At 37.5% G+C, this 22,265-nt stretch overlaps 2 protein-coding genes across 2 annotated transcripts in view; both read left to right on the top strand.

Annotated features, from left to right (window-relative positions):
- Positions 1–19,309, top strand: part of LOC139969487 (uncharacterized) — a 39,847-nt gene extending 20,538 nt beyond the window's left edge. Inside the window, exons 3-10 of the mRNA XM_071974520.1 lie at positions 2,664–2,767; positions 3,545–3,690; positions 8,765–8,895; positions 10,363–10,489; positions 11,317–11,453; positions 13,054–13,185; positions 14,053–14,296; positions 14,957–19,309. Of these exons, the coding sequence (XP_071830621.1) occupies positions 2,664–2,767; positions 3,545–3,690; positions 8,765–8,895; positions 10,363–10,489; positions 11,317–11,453; positions 13,054–13,185; positions 14,053–14,296; positions 14,957–15,098 (1,163 nt within the window). The 3' untranslated portion in view covers positions 15,099–19,309. The remainder of the gene's footprint in view (positions 1–2,663; positions 2,768–3,544; positions 3,691–8,764; positions 8,896–10,362; positions 10,490–11,316; positions 11,454–13,053; positions 13,186–14,052; positions 14,297–14,956) is intronic.
- A 2,295-nt stretch (positions 19,310–21,604) lies between these two features.
- The window catches only part of LOC139969486 (cubilin-like), a 32,110-nt gene continuing 31,449 nt past the window's right edge, over positions 21,605–22,265 (top strand). Inside the window, exons 1-2 of the mRNA XM_071974519.1 lie at positions 21,605–21,807; positions 22,118–22,193. Coding sequence (XP_071830620.1) covers positions 21,754–21,807; positions 22,118–22,193 — 130 coding nt within the window. The 5' untranslated portion in view covers positions 21,605–21,753. The remainder of the gene's footprint in view (positions 21,808–22,117; positions 22,194–22,265) is intronic.

The raw sequence follows: 22,265 nt of genomic DNA, 5'->3' as shown, positions 1-22,265 counted from the left end.
AGCTAGGAGGGTGGCCTCTAGAAGACGAGTTTCATCCTACTGGGAGAAGAGGAAGACGAAGGAGGCCATGAAGAAGTTGCCTTTCAGCAGTGCACAAGCATATGCAAAAGCAACAGCAAGAGTACGCGACAGATTGCCCAAAACACCACATTGCCGGAAAGCTGTTTGTCTTAATCTCTGCAGGTCTGAGCTAGGCGACTACATTCACCCATCAACTAACAACTGCTGCTACGCCATGATGAAACTGTTGAAGTTATCCAGCAGTTTTAACAGTGAGATGACATCAGTCGGCAGGCGCCAGGCAGGAAGGATGTGGTCAACATCTGGCCAAAATAAGGGGGCACAATAAAGAAGCAAATGAGACATTTGACGTCATCCATCATGGAAACTTTCGTCCTATTCCGGGAGGACTATCCCAACATCAAGGTCGGCAAGAGCAAATTTGCCGAATTGCAACCAAAACATGTCCTGTTAAGCAACAAGCTACCACATAACGTATGCATGTGCAGATATCATGAGAACTTTATGTATGCTGTAAATAGTTTACACAATGCTTCTCCAGAATTTCTGCAAGCTGAAATTGAGGCGAGAAACAGCGACCTCGGTCTTAAATCTGTATTTGAGAATACCAAGCAAATCGTTGGAATGGCCAGTAAACATCACTTGCCAGGTACAGAACAAGGATGTCATCTCCTTCACCATTACAGATTATGGCAACAGCTCTGCTGAAAGGAATACCCCCCCCTCAGGAGATAGGGAGGCCACAGAAAAATGCAACCTGCTCAGGGAGTGGCAATGCTGGTAAAGAACTCGGTATAGACTGGTATGCCGTGAATAAGAAGGGGTATTGTACCCCGGTGTAATAGAAGCAAATGGGGACCAGAATGACGTACAAGTGTCAGTGATGCAGCCAGCTGTGCCCAATTGGAAATGGCCAAACCCAAGGGACAAGATATTCTATCCCAGGAGAAACTCATCACCAAACTTGATGCACCAACCTTGGCCAATAACCGTAGGCACTTCAAATTTTCTGTCGCCTTTTGAAGACTGAATGAATCAGCTCTCGAAGAGAAAGCCTCTTCCTATATATACCATATCATATGTTACCAATTTCTTATTGATTCATGGTTCTTGTTCAGTTGGCCTGTTACTTCCCCAGAAACATTTAGTTCCCTGAGTATTATATCTGGGTACATTAAAGTTTGACACACTGCTAGTCCTCAAATAAAACTTAACTACAATGTCCAGAATTTGCTGCCGATTTGTGAAGATATGATTCATGCATTATCTCAAAAGGACATGGTATATATCTCTTTTAGATTGTAATATTATTGAATTACACTGGAGAAGATGTTCAAAATGTCAATTCCACTGATATATGGGTGTTTCCTAGCAGCAAGTTCCTCACAGACTCTTGATTCCCTATGTATTGTATAGGTGGACAAACTGTAACGTGAGTAACCGTAACGTGAGTAACCGGTGAATGCCTCATTTTCACCGAGACAGGAAACCAGATGTGATTTTGATTGTGTTCAGTATTTGTATCATCACCTAAGGTCCAAAAAACATGAATTCATTTTCTTCAAATATATCCAGTATGAGGACACTTTTTGAATGAAGTTTATTTTTGGCGTCAGGGTGATTTTCAAATGTAACGTGAGTAACCGACACTTTCATGTACCTATATCCTACAAGAAACAAGATAATCAAATTGTGTTTTTACCAATGTTCAGGTAAATTTGTTACCCAATCAATGCATAGAGAGCAGTCATTCAAATTAATGAATGGTGGAGCTATCAGACCATTTGTAAGCCAAAGTCTTCAAAAATGTAACGTGAGTAACCGTGGAATTGCCCATATACTGTAGTTTACCTTATCATGCTACTGTATATTGCTATAACTTGTTGTAATTCTTTGCCTAGTACTCTGAAAAATATTGTTCCAGCACATTCACTTTAAAGAATCTCAGCTCATTCTATTTAAGTACAGTAATTGCTTTTAGGACTACAGTACTCCTTTCAATGTTCTCTGCTGTTAGATAGGTGCCTCATTTCTGTTGACTTTTTTCCTTTTTTCCTCAATACAGTACTGTATATTACGATAATTTTTTTCCCCTCTGGAGGGAGTGTAAGGTTGGGGGAGCGTTTGGTTTTTGTTTTGGCTTGTGATATATTTTCCTTTGCATGGAGGTGTGGCACTACTCGTTAAGCCTGGCAAGGGTTTCTAGCCCACTTCCTTCCTTCTTGTAATTACATTAATGTTAGTAAACTATTTACTGTTAACAAGGATGACCAATAAATGAAATGAATTGATAAATGAAATGTACATTAAGATTAGCATGCATCTTCTCCTATTAAGACATACTGTACAGTGTAGTGTACTCTCTGTGTGTGTGTGTGTGTGTGTATTAAACTGATCTTTTCTCTGGGCACATCTTCCAGCTGCACTAGAAGATATCGGGGTTACCTTCCACATTGTAATTACATTCATGTTAGTGACCATTAACTGTTAAACCTGTCATACCCTGTAACAAGGAGAAACAAATAAATGAAATGAAATGAAACATGAAATGTACATTAAGATTAGCATGCATCTTCTCCTATTGAGACATACAGTGTAGTGTACTGTGTGTGTATTAAACTGATCTTTTCTAAATCTTCCAGCTGCTCTAGAAGATACTGGGGTTACCGTCTGGGTGGACGAGTCTGATTTGTCAGCTGGAGCAGAATTCCTCAGTAAGATTGGACAGGCTATTATCGATGCAAAGGTATAGTATGCCTACAAGGGGCTTTTTTTGGGGGGGGGGGTAGAGGGGGGTTTCCTGGACATCCCTCAAAACAATTAGGTCTTACAGTTTGGCTACAAGTCCCCATTAGATTGTCCAAAAATATGTAGCAAACTAAATAAGAAAAAACTGAAGGAAAACAGCATCAATAAAGTATATTAACTTGTATTATATAGGAGAGATGAGTAGAATAGAAGAAGAGCTAATTTAGGCCTATAAAAACTCCTGTTTGGGTGGACCATTGACCTACTGCATTTACAATATACTGTATGCCAAAAGATTTGTTTTCATTACATGAGTATCTCCCGAAGTGATGATTTCATGTCAATACCAATTTATCTTTTTTTCCTTTTCTGAGGTAATTTACAGTATGGTAGTTAAAAATGTAAATGTTGAAGAAGAGCTGTTTTGCTGTTGGTCAAAACTTTTTACAAAACTTGCCAAGTATTACAGTTTATACACCAAAATAAGAATGCAAAATGTATTTAAACCAAATTTAGACACTCAAAGTAAATGTTAATTTGGGGGCTTTAATTGTTATATTAATCAATTCCATTAGGTGATCAGTCAGACAGACATTTTGAATTTTTCAAAACTTTCTAAAATTGTTTCTTTCCTATTTGAAATGAATCTTAATTTTCTGTAGATTTATGGAATGATGGTAAATAAATAGCATTTAAAAAATATTTCGGAATCACAGAAAATTGATTGACAGTTATAAATTCATTTTCTTTAATATCTCTCGATTCATCCCATTAGCTCTTCCTGGCCATTTTGAGTCCAACTTCTCTTGCTTCGAGGTACTGTAAGGATGAACTCGCCCTGGCGTATGTCTCCAGTAAGCCAATATTTCCCTGCGGTCTAAAACCATTTGACGAGCTCAGTTCCGGGATGGATTTTGGCATGTGAGTAGAATATCACTAAGAGGCTCTTGCTATAAAAAAAGCCCCTCTTAGTATTCCATTATCAATGCAAGCTTATCCCATCCTTCACGCTTCAACCATTTCTGGTATAGGCTTCTATTGTATAGTAAATCATCAAAAAGTCATGACAATGCACTTGTCCAAATTTGGCCCATTCTCAGGAGATGAGTGAATGAAAAATTCAGTCCAAAACAAAGGAGTCCCTTTCTTTGAAATTGCTTTGTTCCGGAGGAGAACATTAGGGTCAATCCATGCCAAATCAACAGATTTTTGGGTCGATTCCACGTCGACCCTCTCAGAATCGCCTGAAATTGATATGGTGTCTTGCCATATGTCTCAAAGGATGAAATTGGGCAAAAAAAAAATTTTAAAAATTTTCGTTGCTAGGATACGGCCCCGCCTAGCAACCAAATCCAGATTGCATTTTAAGAGCCCTTAATTTGTGTCAAGTTTGGAGGCATTTTTTGCATAAATGTAAAGTATTTTATGTCTGATATTGCAGATATTGTGGAAGACATGTGGCCAGTCTTCGAATTTAGCTAATTTTGAGGAAAATTTACGGTCTCAATTTTTCGTAACAAGTAATTAAAATGGCAGAAAATGAGATAGGGGTCTTTTCTGGCCCTACTTTGAATGTGCTCTATATTCACAAGCAGAGGCATGTTTGAGTTTTAATTTCCATAGGATCCTTGTCCAGTGGTAGTTGTACGGGAAAAGTGCCAAAACAAAGTCAAGCGGGTCGTACGTTTTACGAACAGCGCCCTCAAACTTAAGAAATCTCACTTCTGGCCCTAATTGGGGGTCCATTTTGGGCCTGTGGGTATTTTTTTATTTTTTTTTAAATAGCATTTTTCAGGAGCGTATTGACCCTATTTTTAAAAACTCAAGTCAAAAAGTTGTGTATTTTGTGTTATCTACTCAAATTTGCGACTCGAATATTGCGAAAATCACTTCGTTCATATGTATGAAAATGCTTGCACAAGCCGATTTGAGTAATTCAAATGACAACAACTTCTTAGCATTAGCATACAGGTGCTTAACAATTAGGAGGGTGGTCCACTAGCATAAGGACTACAAATAAACTGCATTTTCAGGGTCATATGCCCAACGATGCCTGTGAACAGCGCCCTCAAACATCACATTTTACCAATATTTTGGGCTATTTTGGGCATTTCAAGGTCAAATTTGGTCACAATTAAAAGGTTTTTTTTCGGTTTTTAATACAAAACTAGTAAGATATGTATAGTTATGATGCAAAGAATGAGCTAAAACATCTTTTATATTAGTTATTAATGCTCTGATGAGCAGCTTAAAGTAGCGTATGAGAAACATCAGCTCTACAGAAACATGCTTGCGAGTGCAAACAGTGGTAACATGTATCTTCATTCAAGGAGATGTTAAACAACATTAGAAACTATTGAAATGTATTTATTAAAAGTGTTCTGTCTAATACTCTTTGACTCCCTCTCACCCCCACCCCCCCCCAACACCCTCCCCATAGTGCACTGTGCAGATTTGTATACACACAGTATGTGACTGACTTTTACTGCATAGAGACTGCATAAACATGCATTCAACGTATACTGAATTATTTGGTATGGTAATCTTCTGCTTCAAATTGTCTGTATGCATGTAACCCACCCCTCCCACCCACATCCTCAACCCAACCCTATATTGTGAACCAGTGCGTACAGTGTGCACTATATATGTGTGTACATGTTCAGTACAGTGTTATTTTACACCAAGCAAATAAATACACACTGTCCACAATCATGTACAGTACACACTGTGTACTGGTCATTCCATTCAATACTGTGCATATATCAATGTCATTTTAAATGTACAGTGCACACTGTGTACTGGTCATTCCATTCAATACTGTGCATATATCAATGTCATTTTAAATGTACAGTGCACACTGTGTACTGGTCATTCCATTCAATACTGTGCATATATCAATGTCATTTTAAATATTTGAAATGTACAGTAGTGTATGCTTTTGCTAATTCAATAAATTAAAAGACTTTCAATAATTTATAAGGAATGTTTAACCAGTACATAAATGTGCAGTGTGTATACTGTACATGATTTTGGACAGTGTTTATTTAAAAGTGCTTTGTGAAAAATAACACTGTACTGAACATGTACACACATATATAGTGCATAGTGCATACTGTGCATATTTCAATGTCTTTTTAAATATTTGCAATGAAGTGTATGCATTTGCTTATTCACTAAATTAATATTTTAAAAGGAATTTTTAACCAGTACATACATGTACAGTGTGTATACTGTACATGATTTTGGACAGTGTGTATTTAAATAGTACTTGGTGTAAAATAACACTGTACAGAACATGTACACACATATATAGTGCACACTGTACGCACTGGTTCACATTCATTTTCTATTCTGATATAGGGTTGGGTAGAGGATGTGGGTGGGAGGGGTGGGTTACATGCATACAGACAATTTTAAGCAGAAGATTACCATACCAAAACATTCAGTATATGCATGTTTATGCAGTCTCTATGCAGTAAAAGTCAGTCACATACTGTATGTATACAAATCTGCATAGTGCACTATGGGGAGGGTGTTCGGGGGGGGGGGGGGTGGGGGTGAGAGGGAGTCAAAGAGTACTAGACAGAACACTTCTAATAAATACATTTCAATAATTTTTAATATTGTTTAACATCTCTTTGAATGAATATACAATGTTACCACTGTTTGCCCTCGCAAGCATGTTTCTGTAGAGCTGATGTAACTCTCATATACGCCACTTTAAGCTGCTCATCAGAGCATTAATAACTAATATAAAAGATGTTTTAGCTCATTCTGTGCATCATAACTATACATATCTTACTAATTTTGTATTAAAAACCGAAAATAAAACTTTCAATTGTGACCAAATTTGACCTTGAAATGCCCAAAATAGCCCAAAATATTGGTAAAATGTGATGTTTGAGGGCGCTGTTCACAGGCATCGTTGGGCATATGACCCTGAAAATGCAGTTTATTTGTAGTCCTTATGCTAGTGGACCACCCTCCTAATTGTTAAGCACCTGTATGCTAATGCTAAGAAGTTGTTGTCATTTGAATTACTCAAATCGGCTTGTGCAAGCATTTTCATACATATGAACGAAGTGATTTTCGCAATATTCGAGTCGCAAATTTGAGTAGATAACACAAAATACACAACTTTTTGACTTGAGTTTTTAAAAATAGGGTCAATACGCTCCTGAAAAATGCTATTTAAAAAAAAATAAAAAAATACCCACAGGCCCAAAATGGACCCCCAATTAGGGCCAGAAGTGAGATTTCTTAAGTTTGAGGGCGCTGTTCGTAAAACGTACGACCCGCTTGACTTTTTTTTGGCACTTTTCCCGTACAATTACCACTGGACAAGGATCCTATGGAAATTAAAACTCAAACATGCCTCTGCTTGTGAATATAGAGCACACTCAAAGTAGGGCCAGAAAAGACCCCTATCTCATTTTCTGCCATTTTAATTACTTGTTACGAAAAATTGAGACCGTAAATTTTCCTCAAAATTAGCTAAATTCGAAGACTGGCCACATGTCTTCCACAATATCTGCAATATCAGACATAAAATACTTTACATTTATGCAAAAAATGCCTCCAAACTTGACACAAATTAAGGGCTCTTAAAATGCAATCTGGATTTGGTTGCTCGGCGGGGCCGTATCCTAGCAACGAAAATTTTTTAAATTTTTTTTTTGCCCAATTTCATCCTTTGAGACATATGGCAAGACACCATATCAATTTCAGGCGATTCTGAGAGGGTCGACGTGGAGGCCACTGTTGATTTGGCATGGATTGACCCATTAAATCTGATGCATGCTTACTTCTCAACCAAAATGATTACAACAAACGGGACACCTTTCATTTAGGTTTTAACTTTTCACTCGTTCAATCTCTGCGAATGGGCCAAACTTTTTGGCCAAAAAGTACATGGATGTGGTTGGGTGATTATTTACTACCAATATTACTGAAAGAAAAAGTTGTAGGACTGTTGAGATTAAATGCACCGTGGGACTTTAATCTTGCTCCGGGTACTGTATACTATGATCACATTCTCTGGTACAATTTTATGTACAGTTAGCGTATCAACTATGTCATCATACTTTAGAGAAACACTAGAGTTGACTTTAAATATTCCAGAAAAAGAAAGAAATTGAAACATATTGATTTGTGCTAAAATTGCAGAGAGCATTTTACCCAGTCGACTTGTCTCGATTGCATCATGACTAATCTGTCCTCTTATTGCGTGAGGATAATTTTGGATGATAAATAAATAGCATCTATGATAGTACTTTTGATGCAGTAGAGCCAAGTTTAGATCGTCAGAGAAGCCACGACCCCAACTGTCATCTCAAAATATCTTGCACGACAGATCTTTGTGAAGAAAAACTCCTAAGAGCAAATTAGCGAAGATTATGCAACCTTGGGACAATTTTCATTTAGTACAGTGAAAGTGAACAGTCATTACTATAAACAAACTTCATGTCAAAGGGATTGTATCCACCACATGGTATCTTAGATTTAATTAGCTAAGAATATGCAAACTTCGGACAATTTTCATTAAGTGCAGTGATAGTGAACAGTCATATTATAAACAAACTTCATGTCAAAGGGATAGTATCTACCATATGGTATCTTATATTTAATTAGCTAAGAATAGGCAAACTTAGGACAATTTTCATTAAGTGCAGCGATAGTGACCAGTCATTACTATAAATGTACTTCCTCTCAAGTGGATTGTATCCATCATATGGTATCTTATATTTAATTAGCTAAGAAGCTATGCAAACTTAGGACAATTTTCATTACTGTAAGTGCAATGATAGTGAACAGACATTACTATAAACCAACTTCCTGTATATATTTTGTTAGAGGGTGTGTTGAATGGCAGTGCAGGGTTGGATTGAGACTTTGAAGAACTTCTGTTTGTGACTGGTAGAATTCCAGTGGTGCGTCGTATCTTGCTTGACACTTGACTGTAAACGTGTTATTTCATTCTCTGTTTTTCGTAAAGGCGTCTTCAGCTCGCACCTCTCCAGTGGATCATGTTCACAGACGATCGAACATTCGATGATGCCTTCAGTGAACTCATTGGCAGTTTGAAATACAAACTCTCACAGTTGAATCAACCGACTGTACAAAAAGGTAAATACCGGGGGCTGTGAACATAGAGTTATTTACTTTGTTTCCTCACTTACATGTCTTCTCACGACTTATGCACTCTCAGTCTTCATTGTCTCGCGTGATCTGTTGTCACCTTTACACAATGTCCTACTCTGGTGTCCGCTCCATTGCAAGCTTCCCCCCCCCTCACCTTATCATTTCTTGGGGAAAAAATTTTTTTTGTCGGATATCCTTGTTGGACCTGTCGATCCAACTAGAGTGCGCACTTCATATGTAGATAAACGATATAAGCAACTTTGCAAAATGCAACATGCTTGAACAGGCCATGTCACAGGCAAAATTTAAGCCATGCCATGTGTTAAGGTTGTACTCTATGTATGACATAGCCATGACAACCCAATTGTCATCTACATAGGGTTACTAGTTTGTCTAAAGGAGATGTGAAGTTTATAAAATAACCAATACTGTACCTATGGTACATTCACATTATGGATGCATCCAATTGTGGAGTGTAAAATTAGACATAAATTTTAAAGGAAAACAAAACATTAGTAGTCAAAGCTTGGAGGTATGGAAGTGACATTTTGAATGAATGGAGGTACAACAACACCTCAAGCTGATCAATTATCAAAGAATTGAACATCGCAATGTAGACAGTGGTTGTAGACAACAGACAAATGGAAGTCACTGGAGTGAATTCTCTGCTTGAAGGACACGTTTATGAAAATGAAAGCAAACCTAACCATGGACTGTTTTTTTGCTGTGATAGATATGGTAGTTACTGATGCCTCCCACTGACACGACTAAATATTGTGTTGTCGCTGCGGGATATAATAATCATTCTCGAGTCATGTCAAGAGGCTGTCATGTTTTCAGTGAGTGATATCATTGTGCCCCCAAGAGTCAAAATCACTTAGTCCTTAGCTTTGATCCTTCATGTCACATTTTTCGTAGTGAAAGTGTATAAGCAAAACTGTTTATACTGACAGCAGTGCCATTGTCTGGTAAATGTTGGAAACCTTTATTATTACAGCAATCACAGAGGAGAAAAGAACGTAATTACCTTCAACCAACGTTGTACCTCTACTAAAACCAGCGTGTTTGTGGAAAGCTGTGACCCTTTGAACATGTATTAATGGTGCAACACTGTGAGTGGACAGACAAGCTCACTTGGACCTGCATAGGTTTATTATTACAGCAATCACCAAGGAGAAAAGAACATGATACCTTCAATCAGCTTGTACCTCTACCAAACCTGTGTGTTTGTGGAAAGCTGTGACCCTTTGAATATTAATGGGTGCAACACTGTGAGTGGACAGTAAAGCTCACATGGACCCGCATAGGTTGGGCTACTCCATCTGTTTATAGGGATGCTAAATCCTTCCTTCTTAGTGGATATATATCATACCTTGAGGTTTCCCTTTACTCTATCATCCTTGAACATCTCTTAATTTCATTTCATTATCATTTACTCTCTGTTTTGTCCAGGTGTCAGTCGCCAGAGCACACTGCGTACTCGCATCAATGCTCACCACAGACAAGTCTCCATCACGGAAGAGAATCAGGATTACTGGGAGAGACAGTTTGGAGACAGAAACGAAGTCCCTTGGAATGAGTAAGTATTATCCTCCCCCCCCCCTCCCCCCCTAAAACAAGACAGTTAAAGATAAATTCAATGTGAAAGTAAATGATGGTGTTTTATCTCAATCACAATCAAAAATCAAAACTTTGTCAGTTAGAAAACACCATGACCTGTACCCACAGGTCTGCTAGAGTTCGGTCAAGAAGTGACTCCAAATTCTGTTTGAAAACACCTACATCCACACATACACACCCACATCTACACTGTGAGTGTGATTCACCTTAGCTTGACATGATGAAAATCAAGGTAGTTGAATCTTGTAATATATATATTTATGTTTTCCGTCCATCTTATCGGCACTTTCATTTCGTCTGATTTTGGCTTTCGTAGCCATTGTCGGAATAATGAGATAGGATGAGAACATTGGGAGCAGTGCATCATGTTTTCTATGTTTATATTTTGTTGCTTGTATCAATAGCAGCAGACGTTTTGAATGTGATGTATGTATATATGAGATCCTCCTGCAAGCAGGAACTCGCAAAGAAGCCTCATTAGCTTATTAAAGCTGCAAGCTGACTGAAGTCAGTCTCTTACATTCATATTTTACGTCCATGATTATGAATTGTTAATTGTCAACAACTCTGTAACTGGATAATATACATTAATCTGAGAGTGACTCAACCGGGGACCTTATGGTTGAAAGGCACCGGCTTTAACCGCTGAGCTGACATCCCAGTGATGGCATGACTGTTTAATACATTTAACATTCTGATGTTGAAGTAAATGGAAGCTCAGCCTCTAAGTTTGTTTGGAGTCCTTTGTGGGCAGCTGAAATTTATTTTCTCTTCTAAATCAAACAGATTCAGAGAGAGCTTCCAGAAGTTTGTCAACGAAGAGTTCAAGGACCTGGACCTGCCTCAAGAGTGGATTCTCTCAATACTAGCACAGGAGGTTGATGAGGAGGGAACTCAAGTAGTGGATAGGAAGACCTTCTTAGGTGAGATATAGTTTCAAACATCGAGCCCTTGCCAGATCATTGCATTGTGTCCTTGGGCAAGGCGCTTTATCTCCATTGCCTCTCTTCACCCAGGTGTATAAATGGGGACTTGCGAGGTAACTTGTAAATATAGTTGTTTGCGCCGGTTTGTGACTGCACCCTATGGGAATTCCCCGGAGGACACGTGGTTGTAGTGCACTGTGGTGCCCCAGGAGAGATTGATTGAATTGTGCACACTTTAGTGTGTAGGTGTGACAAGTTACCAATTACCAGGGTTAAGTTGTAAAGTCATGTGAGAGGCTCTTGGCCTGGAGCAAGACTGTAAACCTAAAATTCTAATTATAACAGCTCTGATTGCTGTCATGGTAATGCTGAGATAACACTGGTGCTCTAAGAGGTCACAGAGGTCATGTAAAATTCTCATGAATAGGTAAGATAGATAGGCATGTTGAAGTAATGGGGGCCTCCAGCAATGCCCAAAATCAACAGTAAGGGGACTATCAGATCAGTCATCTAGTTCTGTGAAACTTGAAACAGACACCGCAGACTATAACTGCACAGTGATTTTTATCCCTAGCTGTATATAACGCCGTTCATTATTGTTGAAGAAGAGAAAACATGATTTTAGAAGTTTCAAGAAGGACAAATTCATTGTTTCAAGACACTTTTGCGCGTATTTTCTAAAGCAATTTTTGAGTTTGGCCTAGCTGCAAGTAGAATCCTGAGCTCCTAGTTAATTAGCCAGTGACACTCTGCAAGATTATTCCGCCTGTATGCGTGCTTGTGAGCATTTTTGTGCGACTTTGATTCCAATTTGCATTGTGTGCATTGCATTCTGCTGTATAGTAACTGAGGTCTGATTCACCATGCAATTAATTAGACATTAATTAAAATCATTATGCACTGAAAGTATACACACTCTGAAAGTGACAGCCTGACAGGCGTACTGAGGTCATAACAATCTGTCTTACACATAGTGAGGTCATAGCATATTATACAACACCTAATTATATTCTGGCCATTTGATTGGTCAATTGCTCGTCGATTGCGTGCAAAATCCGCTCTACTGCACTCTATGAAATAGAACCATGTGTTATACTTTTTTGATAGCACTTTTTTCAATGGTAAGAGAGCAGAGAAACCTGTCTGTTCAAAACAATCTATTGCATGAGTGCATTTTACATCCAATTATATCCAAATTTGAAGGTGTTGTATAAAACAAATAATGAATGGTTTCCATTCGTGCAATAGTGCAAATATTTCATGCGTTGAAAGATGTAATTTGTTCCATTCAACGAGGCACAGCCGAGTTGAATGGAACATTCCAACTTTCAACTCATGAAATATTTGCACTATTGCACTCATAACCATTTATTATTTGTAAACTATGTCCCAAGAAGACATGCTTAGCAGACTATATATGGTACTGAGTCTTTACACTGCAGAGATGACTGACTGAGGTCATTACAATCTGTCTTACACATAGTGAGGTCATAGCATACTAGATCATTGTAGAGAATAGTCTTTACACTACAGAGATTGAAGAAGCTTTACACAGAAATACATGTCAATCTCTATATTTTGTTTCTTTAATCAACAGAGTTTGTAACCATAGATGGAGAGAAGGTTGATTTTAAAGTTAGAGTGCAGGAACAAGCATTGGAGACTTACACGATGCATAAAGTTTTTAACATGGAATCTACCGTCAGACTGGATGCCATTGAAAACCTGAGTAAGTAAAACTTAGGAAAGGGGGAATTGAGTGAGAATAACAAAGATATGCTAAGCTTGGATACTTGTTACTCATGAGGTGTAGGAATTGAGTGACTATAACAAAGATATGCTAAGCTTGGATACTTGTAACACATGAGTTGTAGGACTTGAGTGAGTTTAACATAGATATCTTAAACTTGAATACAGTTTGCAACTCACAGTTGTGGGACTTAAGTGAGCATAACACAGATCAGTTATTAGCTTGATAGTTGTCTCTAAAGCGGTGACTAAATTGAGTGAATATAACATAGGTATGTTAAGCTTGGACATAGTTGCATACAGGTATAACTTGAATGAATATAACATAGGCGTATGTTGAGCTTGGATACTTTTCCTTCAAGTTGTAGGACTCGTGTGAGCATCACAACTTAGGCATGTTGGACTCGAGTAAGTGTCACATGGATATATGTTAAGCTTTGATATTTCTCACACAGAGTTGCGGGACTGTTTGTGTGGGTAGGGCAAATAAGTGAAGCTTTAATAACTATTAGTCATGGATGTAGGACTTGGATGATTCATAAGTGAGTTTTGCCTCAACATTTGCTCATTTGACCTAAATAGCCCATCTGTGAGTGTACCTCAAAGACCAAAAAACTAGACATAGTTTGACGGACCGAAGTTCTGTTTCGCTGATTTTGGAAAGCTGATGCAGAATGTCAGGCCCCCTATCTTTTACATATCCCTCTATTCAGTAGCAATCTGTTGGCTGTGCTTGACATTAAGGAACTCAGTTGGTCCTTTCACCATCAGGTGAATTTCAAGGGTTATCCGGATGTGCCTTTAATGACATCTCTCAAACTTGTTCCTTGAATCTTTCGACCATCAGGTAAATTCAAGAGTTCCTCGGTCATCGAAGCCCTTCTCGATCTCTGCGTCGATACGGAGGCAAACGTGAGAGCCGTGGCTGCCATCTCGTTGGCCAGATCTGTCGACGATCAGAATAACAAGAGAGTGATAAAAGTCCTGATGAACCTGTTATCGGATAGAGACCGGCTGGTCCGACAAAGTGGATGCCTAGCCCTGGGACATATGAAAGCGACAGCCGCCGTAGATAAACTGGTCAACATCTGGTAAGTATTAGCTACACCACTAGGCATCGTTAGGCCATGATGTTTCCTAAGATTGAAAGGTGAAGTTTTAGTCGACTCCCATTTAGTGAGAAAATAATACGTCGTTGAGCATGTCTCGGGGCATCAAAATGTTAGGAGTCGAATGGATTCTACCACTTTCGATTAAATAAACCTGGTAAGTTTGGCTAAATGACTTTGTCGATGTAAGCAGAAGAATTAGTACTGTAGATTGTTAAATGGTCACCTAGTCATGTATATATATTAAGTCAAGCCAGTTTTTAAGGGCATATATATATATTATCCCCAGATGAGCTAGATAATCAAATAATGGTCACACATCTTCACACTTTGCGACATTTGCGAATCTAATTTAACACTTTTTAATGTTGGAGAACCACTCTGATGGTCAGAACTTCCAGGAAAAAGTGTTGTGAAAAGTTTAAAAGTTTAAAATTTCTAAAAATTTGGGGCCAATTGATTGGTTTACCTTTGGTTACCTTTGATTGGTTTACCTTTAAGAAATCTTAGAGAAAAATTATGTAGTTTTAAATGTATTTTAAAAAACTTTAAAAAGACATTTTAAGATAATTTTCTGCATTATTTTTGAAGTGGTTTTGAATCTTTGTCATTCGCAAGCGGTCCTTATTTTGTCATTCGCAGGAGGAATGATTTCATCTCAACGGTGAGAGAGGCAGCTGAAATCGCGCTGAAGAACATCGGAGGAGAGGAAGCCAAGAAGGCCGTTCACATCACAAATGTCTTGGCTGCCGAGATCAAGTCCCTCGGACAGGGAGATGCGTAATTCGGATTAAGTTTAATTTTATCGAATACAGTAGTTTGTAATGAACATCTAAATTTTTTATCAGTATTATGGCATGTTATAACCAGCCTGCTTACTAACTAATATGTGGGAATGCTTGGACTAACCTTTACAAGAAGAAGTACATGCCATGTATCAAGGATGATAAACCACGAATTTGGGCTTAATTAAGTCTTGACCAAAGACTGTTATAGACTGATTAACTACAAACAGAGTCACTCAGGAGTTTTGAGGTGCTAAGCAAACTTCATTGCCTTTCCTTGCCAGCTTTTGAATTCATGCATTAGAGTGAAAAGTGTATAGTTTGTTATTATTTTAGAAACAGTGTGAGAATTTCACCTCCTTCTTATACTATATCGCATCTTTGGTTCCTTGCTAGAGGCAATGGAACATATTCCTCTGTGACACTTGCTTGGGTCCGCAACAAACTCAACAAAGGGGTGATGGATATTTGCATACTTGCTACGTAGATGTATTATAGTGAGAAGGTGTGCCCCATGCATTTCTGGCACCGACCTCATGAATATTAATGAGGTTATGGGATAAAACGTAAAAGTCTTTACATTGCAATAACTGTAACCAAACTTGGTATACAGTCATTGGTTAAAAGCCGGTACTTGTAGGCCTATATTTTCTACTAAGCAAGGAACCATAGTGCCTGTGGGGGCCTCATAAGGGGTCTGTTACATAAGAGGTCTGACTGCACTGAAAAAATTTCTCTCTCGTTCTCTGGTACTCACAGTGTCCCTGTTCTGTCATCTATATTGACATTGCTGTAGTTTTATTTATCTTCACCCTGGCATTACATAGTTTCCATAGTTTCCAATTTTTTTTTTTTTTTTTTTTTGTGATATTGTCACATATAAACAGGGATGAGCCTGGGGTAAAAAAAAAAAATCATGGAACTTTGCAAAAATTGCGGTACAGGCTCCAGTTTGGGTATGCTACAGTGTGTTAGGATAATAGTTTTTGTCCCCCGAGGTAGAAAAGAAATCACGGATATATATAGCAGAAAAAGCTCATGCCTGTATAAAACCATCCAGACCAAGCTGTATTTGTCATCTTCTAAGAATATCAAGAAAGTTTGTGAGTTTTGCTCTGTTTGTTAGGTTCTCTATGTTGTCGGAAATCTTTGTATGATTGCATGAAAGAAATAACTGATTCATGACCAAAGTTAAATAAAGTGGCTTACAGTTTCTGTAAAGTTTGTCAATCGGTATGCTGATGATAAACTCACTAAAAACTTCAGTAGATCGTCAAAAATCTCAGCTTAAATTGATCGAAAACCTTTTAATAATTGATCAATTTCAAATATGTCTGAATGTCATTTTACCAGAATCATGTTTTACAATCAGTCTTTCCTTATATCATTGTAGATACAAGTTACAAAACCTTCCACACATGTTTGTGAATAGAAACGGTAAAGCAACCAAAAGTATTGTTACAGCCAATTAGGTGATAGTCTAACCCTATAATATCCACCCTTCTATGAATTAATAATGGACAAAAATTGAGAAAAAATTAAAGAAACATTTCAGAGTAGAATGTTCCTTTGAGAAAGATGTGAGCTGATTAATTAATGTCATTATAGCCAAAATCTGTCCATTCACTAAAAAAAAAAAAAAATAAGAATAAGAAAACAAACAAATAAGTAAATAAATAAAATGATATCGCCAACAGGATCAGCAAACATAAAGATACCACATCTTTTGATTGTCATACAATATTGTTATTGATGCAGTCAGGCAGTGAATTATGCAAGTTTGTAGTTTTGTATTTTAATGAAAGTTAAGAAAGAAAGTATTTTAGAAAGAACCCCCTAAGAAAGGCAACTATTTTCTAGTTATTGCGATAATTATAATGAGCATTATCTGCCATATTGTTTACCTACAGTATATCTATTGACAATTTTATATCTTATGAAAATTAAACAAAAGCTGACATTTTTACTCTCAATTTTACATAGAGATTTGTTTTTGTAAATACACTGAAAACAAAATTGGAAAAAAAAGGAAAGTTGTATTCTATGTTAAGAAAGTTATTGTTTCAAAAAGTCATTCTTTCATGTTTTCAGCACAGAGTAAGTTTATCTATGGTTGTAGTAGTTGGCCTGAAATTTGTTTGTGCACAAGCTGAGTGCAACGTGAGGTTTTTTTCATCCTTCACGGATAAATCGTTATGATGTTTCGTTCCGCAAGAAGAGGTCTGTAGTTTATTATTAAAGTGGTTTATATTTTTACGGAACGGTGATGTCTTTACTACATATCACATTGGTGACAACTACGAGTATTTGCCTATGCTTGGCTAGCAGATTGTGTCTTTAAAAAAGATTAACATGTTCTTTGTGTCATTCTGGTCATAGAATTCATATTTTTATAAATATAAATCTTTGTCTTTCAGATTTATAGCATTAAAAGCTCCAGGGTGTCTTTTATACGAATTGCCAGACTGACAGATAATAATAAAAAGTATTTAAATGAATTTTGTAAACAGGTCTTTCCAGGAATCATGCCTTTGCTTTAAAGGCATTGAAGACACGCGCACAAAGAAACGTCCCATGCCGAATATCTGACCTAGTTTCAAAATAGGTGTAACAGAAGTATTAGACACCACCATCGATCCCAGAAAATACACAGCTTGCTACCGTCGGTAATTAGACACTACTGTACAGTCAATACATACAGCTACGGTCAATACCCACAACACAGTGTACATAGCAGCGTGGACATCTCAGGTCTAGATAAAAGATAACAAGGTATCACGTTTCATTACTGTCTGCATTTTGTAGCGACAAGAAGAAAACTTCATTTGCAAGGAACGGAAAGTTAACTTTTTCAGAGCGCGGCACGCGGTTTGGGGCGAGTCTCCAATGCCTTTAAGATGTATTCGATTTTATTAAAAGGATAAGGAAATGTCTTACAGCAACAACACATTATATTTTAGTATAGTTTTTTATAAGGTAATGTGGAAGATCAATTTCACCAACTTATAGTTATATCTGCCTTTTCCAAACTTATCATGGTGTTGAATTGTAGCAAATGCAGGACATAATGTGGTTTCATCTGACTTATTTTATTATTGCCAATTGTAATAATTAATAAGTTGTGTCTTTACACTGCCCTTCTTGAAAGAAAGTCCAGACGAAAAAAAAAATTGAAAGCATGCGAGAGAAAAACAACTAAATTTCCATTTTTTTTATCAGTGAAAACGCTTGTCCTAAATTTGTAAGAGACCTAGTGAATAATCCATATGATGGTATATTTATGAATTATTCATTCGAGAAATAGAGTACTCCATAAGAAAGATTAACAGAAGTTAAAAAGAATTACTGACAGTTTCTAGAATTCATGAAAAAGGAAGAAAAACATCAGAGATGTATAGATGTTGTTCTCATAGCTTGAATAAGGGGTTAGTTAATGAAAGAAAACTAATAATTACTAATAAAGAATGATAGAATTAATGTACGACAGCATATTTAAAATAACATAACAGATAATTTAATAATAAAATTTGGTGGTATAATCGTATTCGGTCTATTTCAGAATACACAATTCTAAATTCTGACGTTTTGTTGTTGATCCTTGGTCGGCAGCATCTTCAGATTTGTGTCATTTGGAGGTAAACTTGGAGGTAAACTTGGAGGTAAACTCAATGGAGGTAAACTTTTGTGTAGGAAATATCTTAACAATCAGTCTTGACTCTGAAAATAAGTCAAGTTTAGAAAAGCATTTATTTGCATATTCATGTATTTTGTTAGCATAGATTTGCATATTCATGTATTTTGTTAGCATAGATTTGCATATTCATGATTGTCTAAGCATAATTTTTGATGAAATTGTGTTATTTCAGTCTGAAGAACCCAATTTTTCACACCGTCGATCGCAATAATCCGTAGGAAATTGTTCTTGTTTGGGAAGATACAATCGAGAGAAAATGCGTTCTTTTTTCTTGGTAATTCCTTTCCTTTCCGACATAACCCCTGGTGCTTGTGTTGTGTCAAAGATGTGATGATAAATTCATCTCATCAACGGCATTAAAATAAAACCCAGTATTTTTTATGTTCATGTTGTGCATATAGGTTTAATAATGTTGGGTTTTTATTTCCATGATATCTGCAGTCTACTCAACGTAGCCAGTATTGTATATACTTTGCTCTCTATATACGGACAAGAAATATACACTTTTTTACACAAAGAGAAGTTTGTCAATTATGTATTGATATGTGCCCTGTGATGTTATTTATTAAGTCAATGGGAAAAGAGCAAGGAAATGAATGGGATTCGAACCAGTGACCTCTGGATTACAGGTCTAGCCATGGTTGCCTTTATTTATATACTTATATGATGTTATTTTAGTGACCTCAAATATGAAATGTAAACGTCGTGCTGGGATGGTTGCCCTAAAAACGTTTGTACCACACCCTCTCCATCACTTACCGTACTTTCACCCTCTCCATCACTAACCGAGGCTAAGGTGTTGCATAAGGCAGCTAGTTTGTTGCTATATATTGTACTAACGACACACCAGCCCGTAACCCGAGCATGACATCACTAACGTGTAGTGATGATATTCCCCAGTATACCAGGGCATTAGAAATGATTAAATATATGATTATAACCTCGATGTTGACGTCATGCGTGATCCGAGCTTACGCGGCATGACTTGATCGAGCGGTGATACGGTTTCTTTGGCAATTCGTAAATTGTGGGCGCGCTTCTCTATTTGGTGGCATACACCTTATATAGTATATAAAACCGCTCGAGTGTTCTCCGTCAGTGTAGGGAAGCAACAGGAAAACTTTTTTTTCTCGATATGCTATCAAACAGGGTCTTGTTTTGTTGTAGTTTAGGTGTCAGACTACTCGAATTTTAGTACTTGTGGCGGAATTGCGTCAATTAGGGCCATTTTATACCACTTTAGACCTCCCTGGAGCATTGCTCACTCGAAAATTGTTCACTTCTGACTAAAGAGGTTTCTTTACAAGTGATGAGAAATGCAGGCTCTCGTAGCAAACAAGTCATGGTCATGTTACGGACACTTGCCATGAATGGACAACGAGTTAGCTAACCAATGATGGGTAGGGACGTTTACCTAGTGAGCTACAAGGTTTTAGATACCACATTACTTTGAAGGATTAGTGTGTTAGTCGATGGGAAAATTAAAAGGAGTATGCTGTATAGGCCCTTAGGTGTCTTACGGTAACACACTTCTATTAAAAGCCACGTTTACTTACACACTAAATCATACAAGTAAGTCTAGATAGAAGTTCTGACTAGCTAAACCCTACCCATCACTGAATAGCCGACAAGTTGACATTTTCCGAATCATAGCCTGCTCTGATTTTGCTATGAGAGCCTGAAGTTTTCGTCACTTGTAAACCAACCTCTTTACTCAGTAGTTAACAACTTTCGTACGCTGCTCCTAGGAGGCCTAAAGTGGTCTAAATTTGCCTTAATTTACGGAATTTTTGCATCACATGTATTTCCATTCATGCTCTTCAACATGAAAGCCACAAAAACCCAGATCCTGATTGATAACATATTAGTATAAATGTTATCCTGCTGCGTTTTAGCACTTTTCCTGAGATAGGAGAACATCCGGACGGACTGATATTGACTCTAATTGGAGTGTGCCACCGTACGTTTGCCTGTTAGTGTCGAGCCAATAATTACAGGGCGCACTAATTTTCTCAGCAGCAGAGCCGTATATTTAGACGGCTCTGCTCAGCAGGGGCGGAAGGGCGTTCTTCTATATAGGTTTACTATGGTTTACTAGATGTTCAGTAACATCCAACTCTTATTTAACAGAAACAATTTAAAAATGGCTGCTTTATTCATCTTGGTGTATAGGGCAGCGCCTCCATGCTCCATCTCTAATGCTATAGGAAATCCAATAATGGTCGTTTCGATTCTAAAACTATTTCACTTTACTGCCATCTTGAAAGAATTTCCCTGACAGATACGTCGCACATTTCCAGAATGCTTGCAAACAATATGGAGGGTGGCTATTCCAGTTTCGATTTAAAGGGACTGGGCTGATAAGTGGATTAAGTTGTTTGGTTGCGTTTTTTGAGTCTGGTGTCTTCCAATCACGTGATTAAACAGTCACTAATTTCACACACTTTTTTTTCAGTGAGAACAGTGTGTTTTCTTTGAAATCAGTTTTGCTTGCCATCTTTAGAAATAAAATGTGGCTTAGCGGATCCCACGTAACTTCAAATAACCCAATTAATTGCAAATTGTCAGAACTACGTCCTTGTCCCCGACCCGTCGTCGATTTGTAAGTGGTTCTAATTTAAAACACAGCAAAAACATACCAGACATTCTTCCTACTACCGAAGTCAGTCAATTCATGCCTACATTTCGTTCAATACATTTCACTGACTTTGACACAATTACGCTCACAATGAAGTCATTGTTTTGGATGAATGCTTAACCTGCTTCAAGACAAAAGGGAGGAAGATACCGCAGAACAAATGAATTTTATCCTTGCTACTTTTTACAGTACACTCTCTCTTACTTACAACACTGTGAAGTTGTACTAATTGCAGCTACTCCAATAGATAAAGTGGAAATTAGGATTAAGTTATAATCTTGTCCAGATAGGGAAAAAAAACGAGTATTTCTCTTGCGTGAAGATGGGGCACATATGGTTTGTTTTCTTAATAACGGTATGTCTCTGTCAGCTTCAGGTAAGTAGAAATGTGTGTTAATATTGAGAATATATACAGTATAGCGTGCTTGCATTTTCTGCCAAAACCGTGCATAACCTATTCACTTTTCCGCACACAGTTTTAACTTAGGCTACATGCGTTTTACCACAGCCCGTCAGAGGCACTGTTTAATTGATATATCAAGTTATGAAGCAAATAACTAATACTTTCTTGCCAAACATTGTAATGCAAGTTCTTCCTTGCGTAAATCTGACATACAAAATTGAGGTGAAATTTTCTTCAAGACTGTTGACGATAAACGCAATGTGGTTATATTTTCTCCATCCAGATAAGTATTACCCATACGACTTCCGTTGGTGTTCCCGATGGTAACCCGCCTTGCTTGCAAGGAGATTGTGCAAAAGGTAAGTTGATTATTTAATGAAAATACACTTTGATTTCATATCTTTGTTAAGGAAATTTAAGCCCATAAATGA

The sequence above is a fragment of the Apostichopus japonicus genome, chromosome 7 (genome assembly GCF_037975245.1).
Source record: "Apostichopus japonicus isolate 1M-3 chromosome 7, ASM3797524v1, whole genome shotgun sequence".
Classification (NCBI taxonomy): domain Eukaryota; kingdom Metazoa; phylum Echinodermata; class Holothuroidea; order Aspidochirotida; family Stichopodidae; genus Apostichopus; species Apostichopus japonicus.
This window is presented reverse-complemented; position numbering and strand designations above follow the sequence as displayed.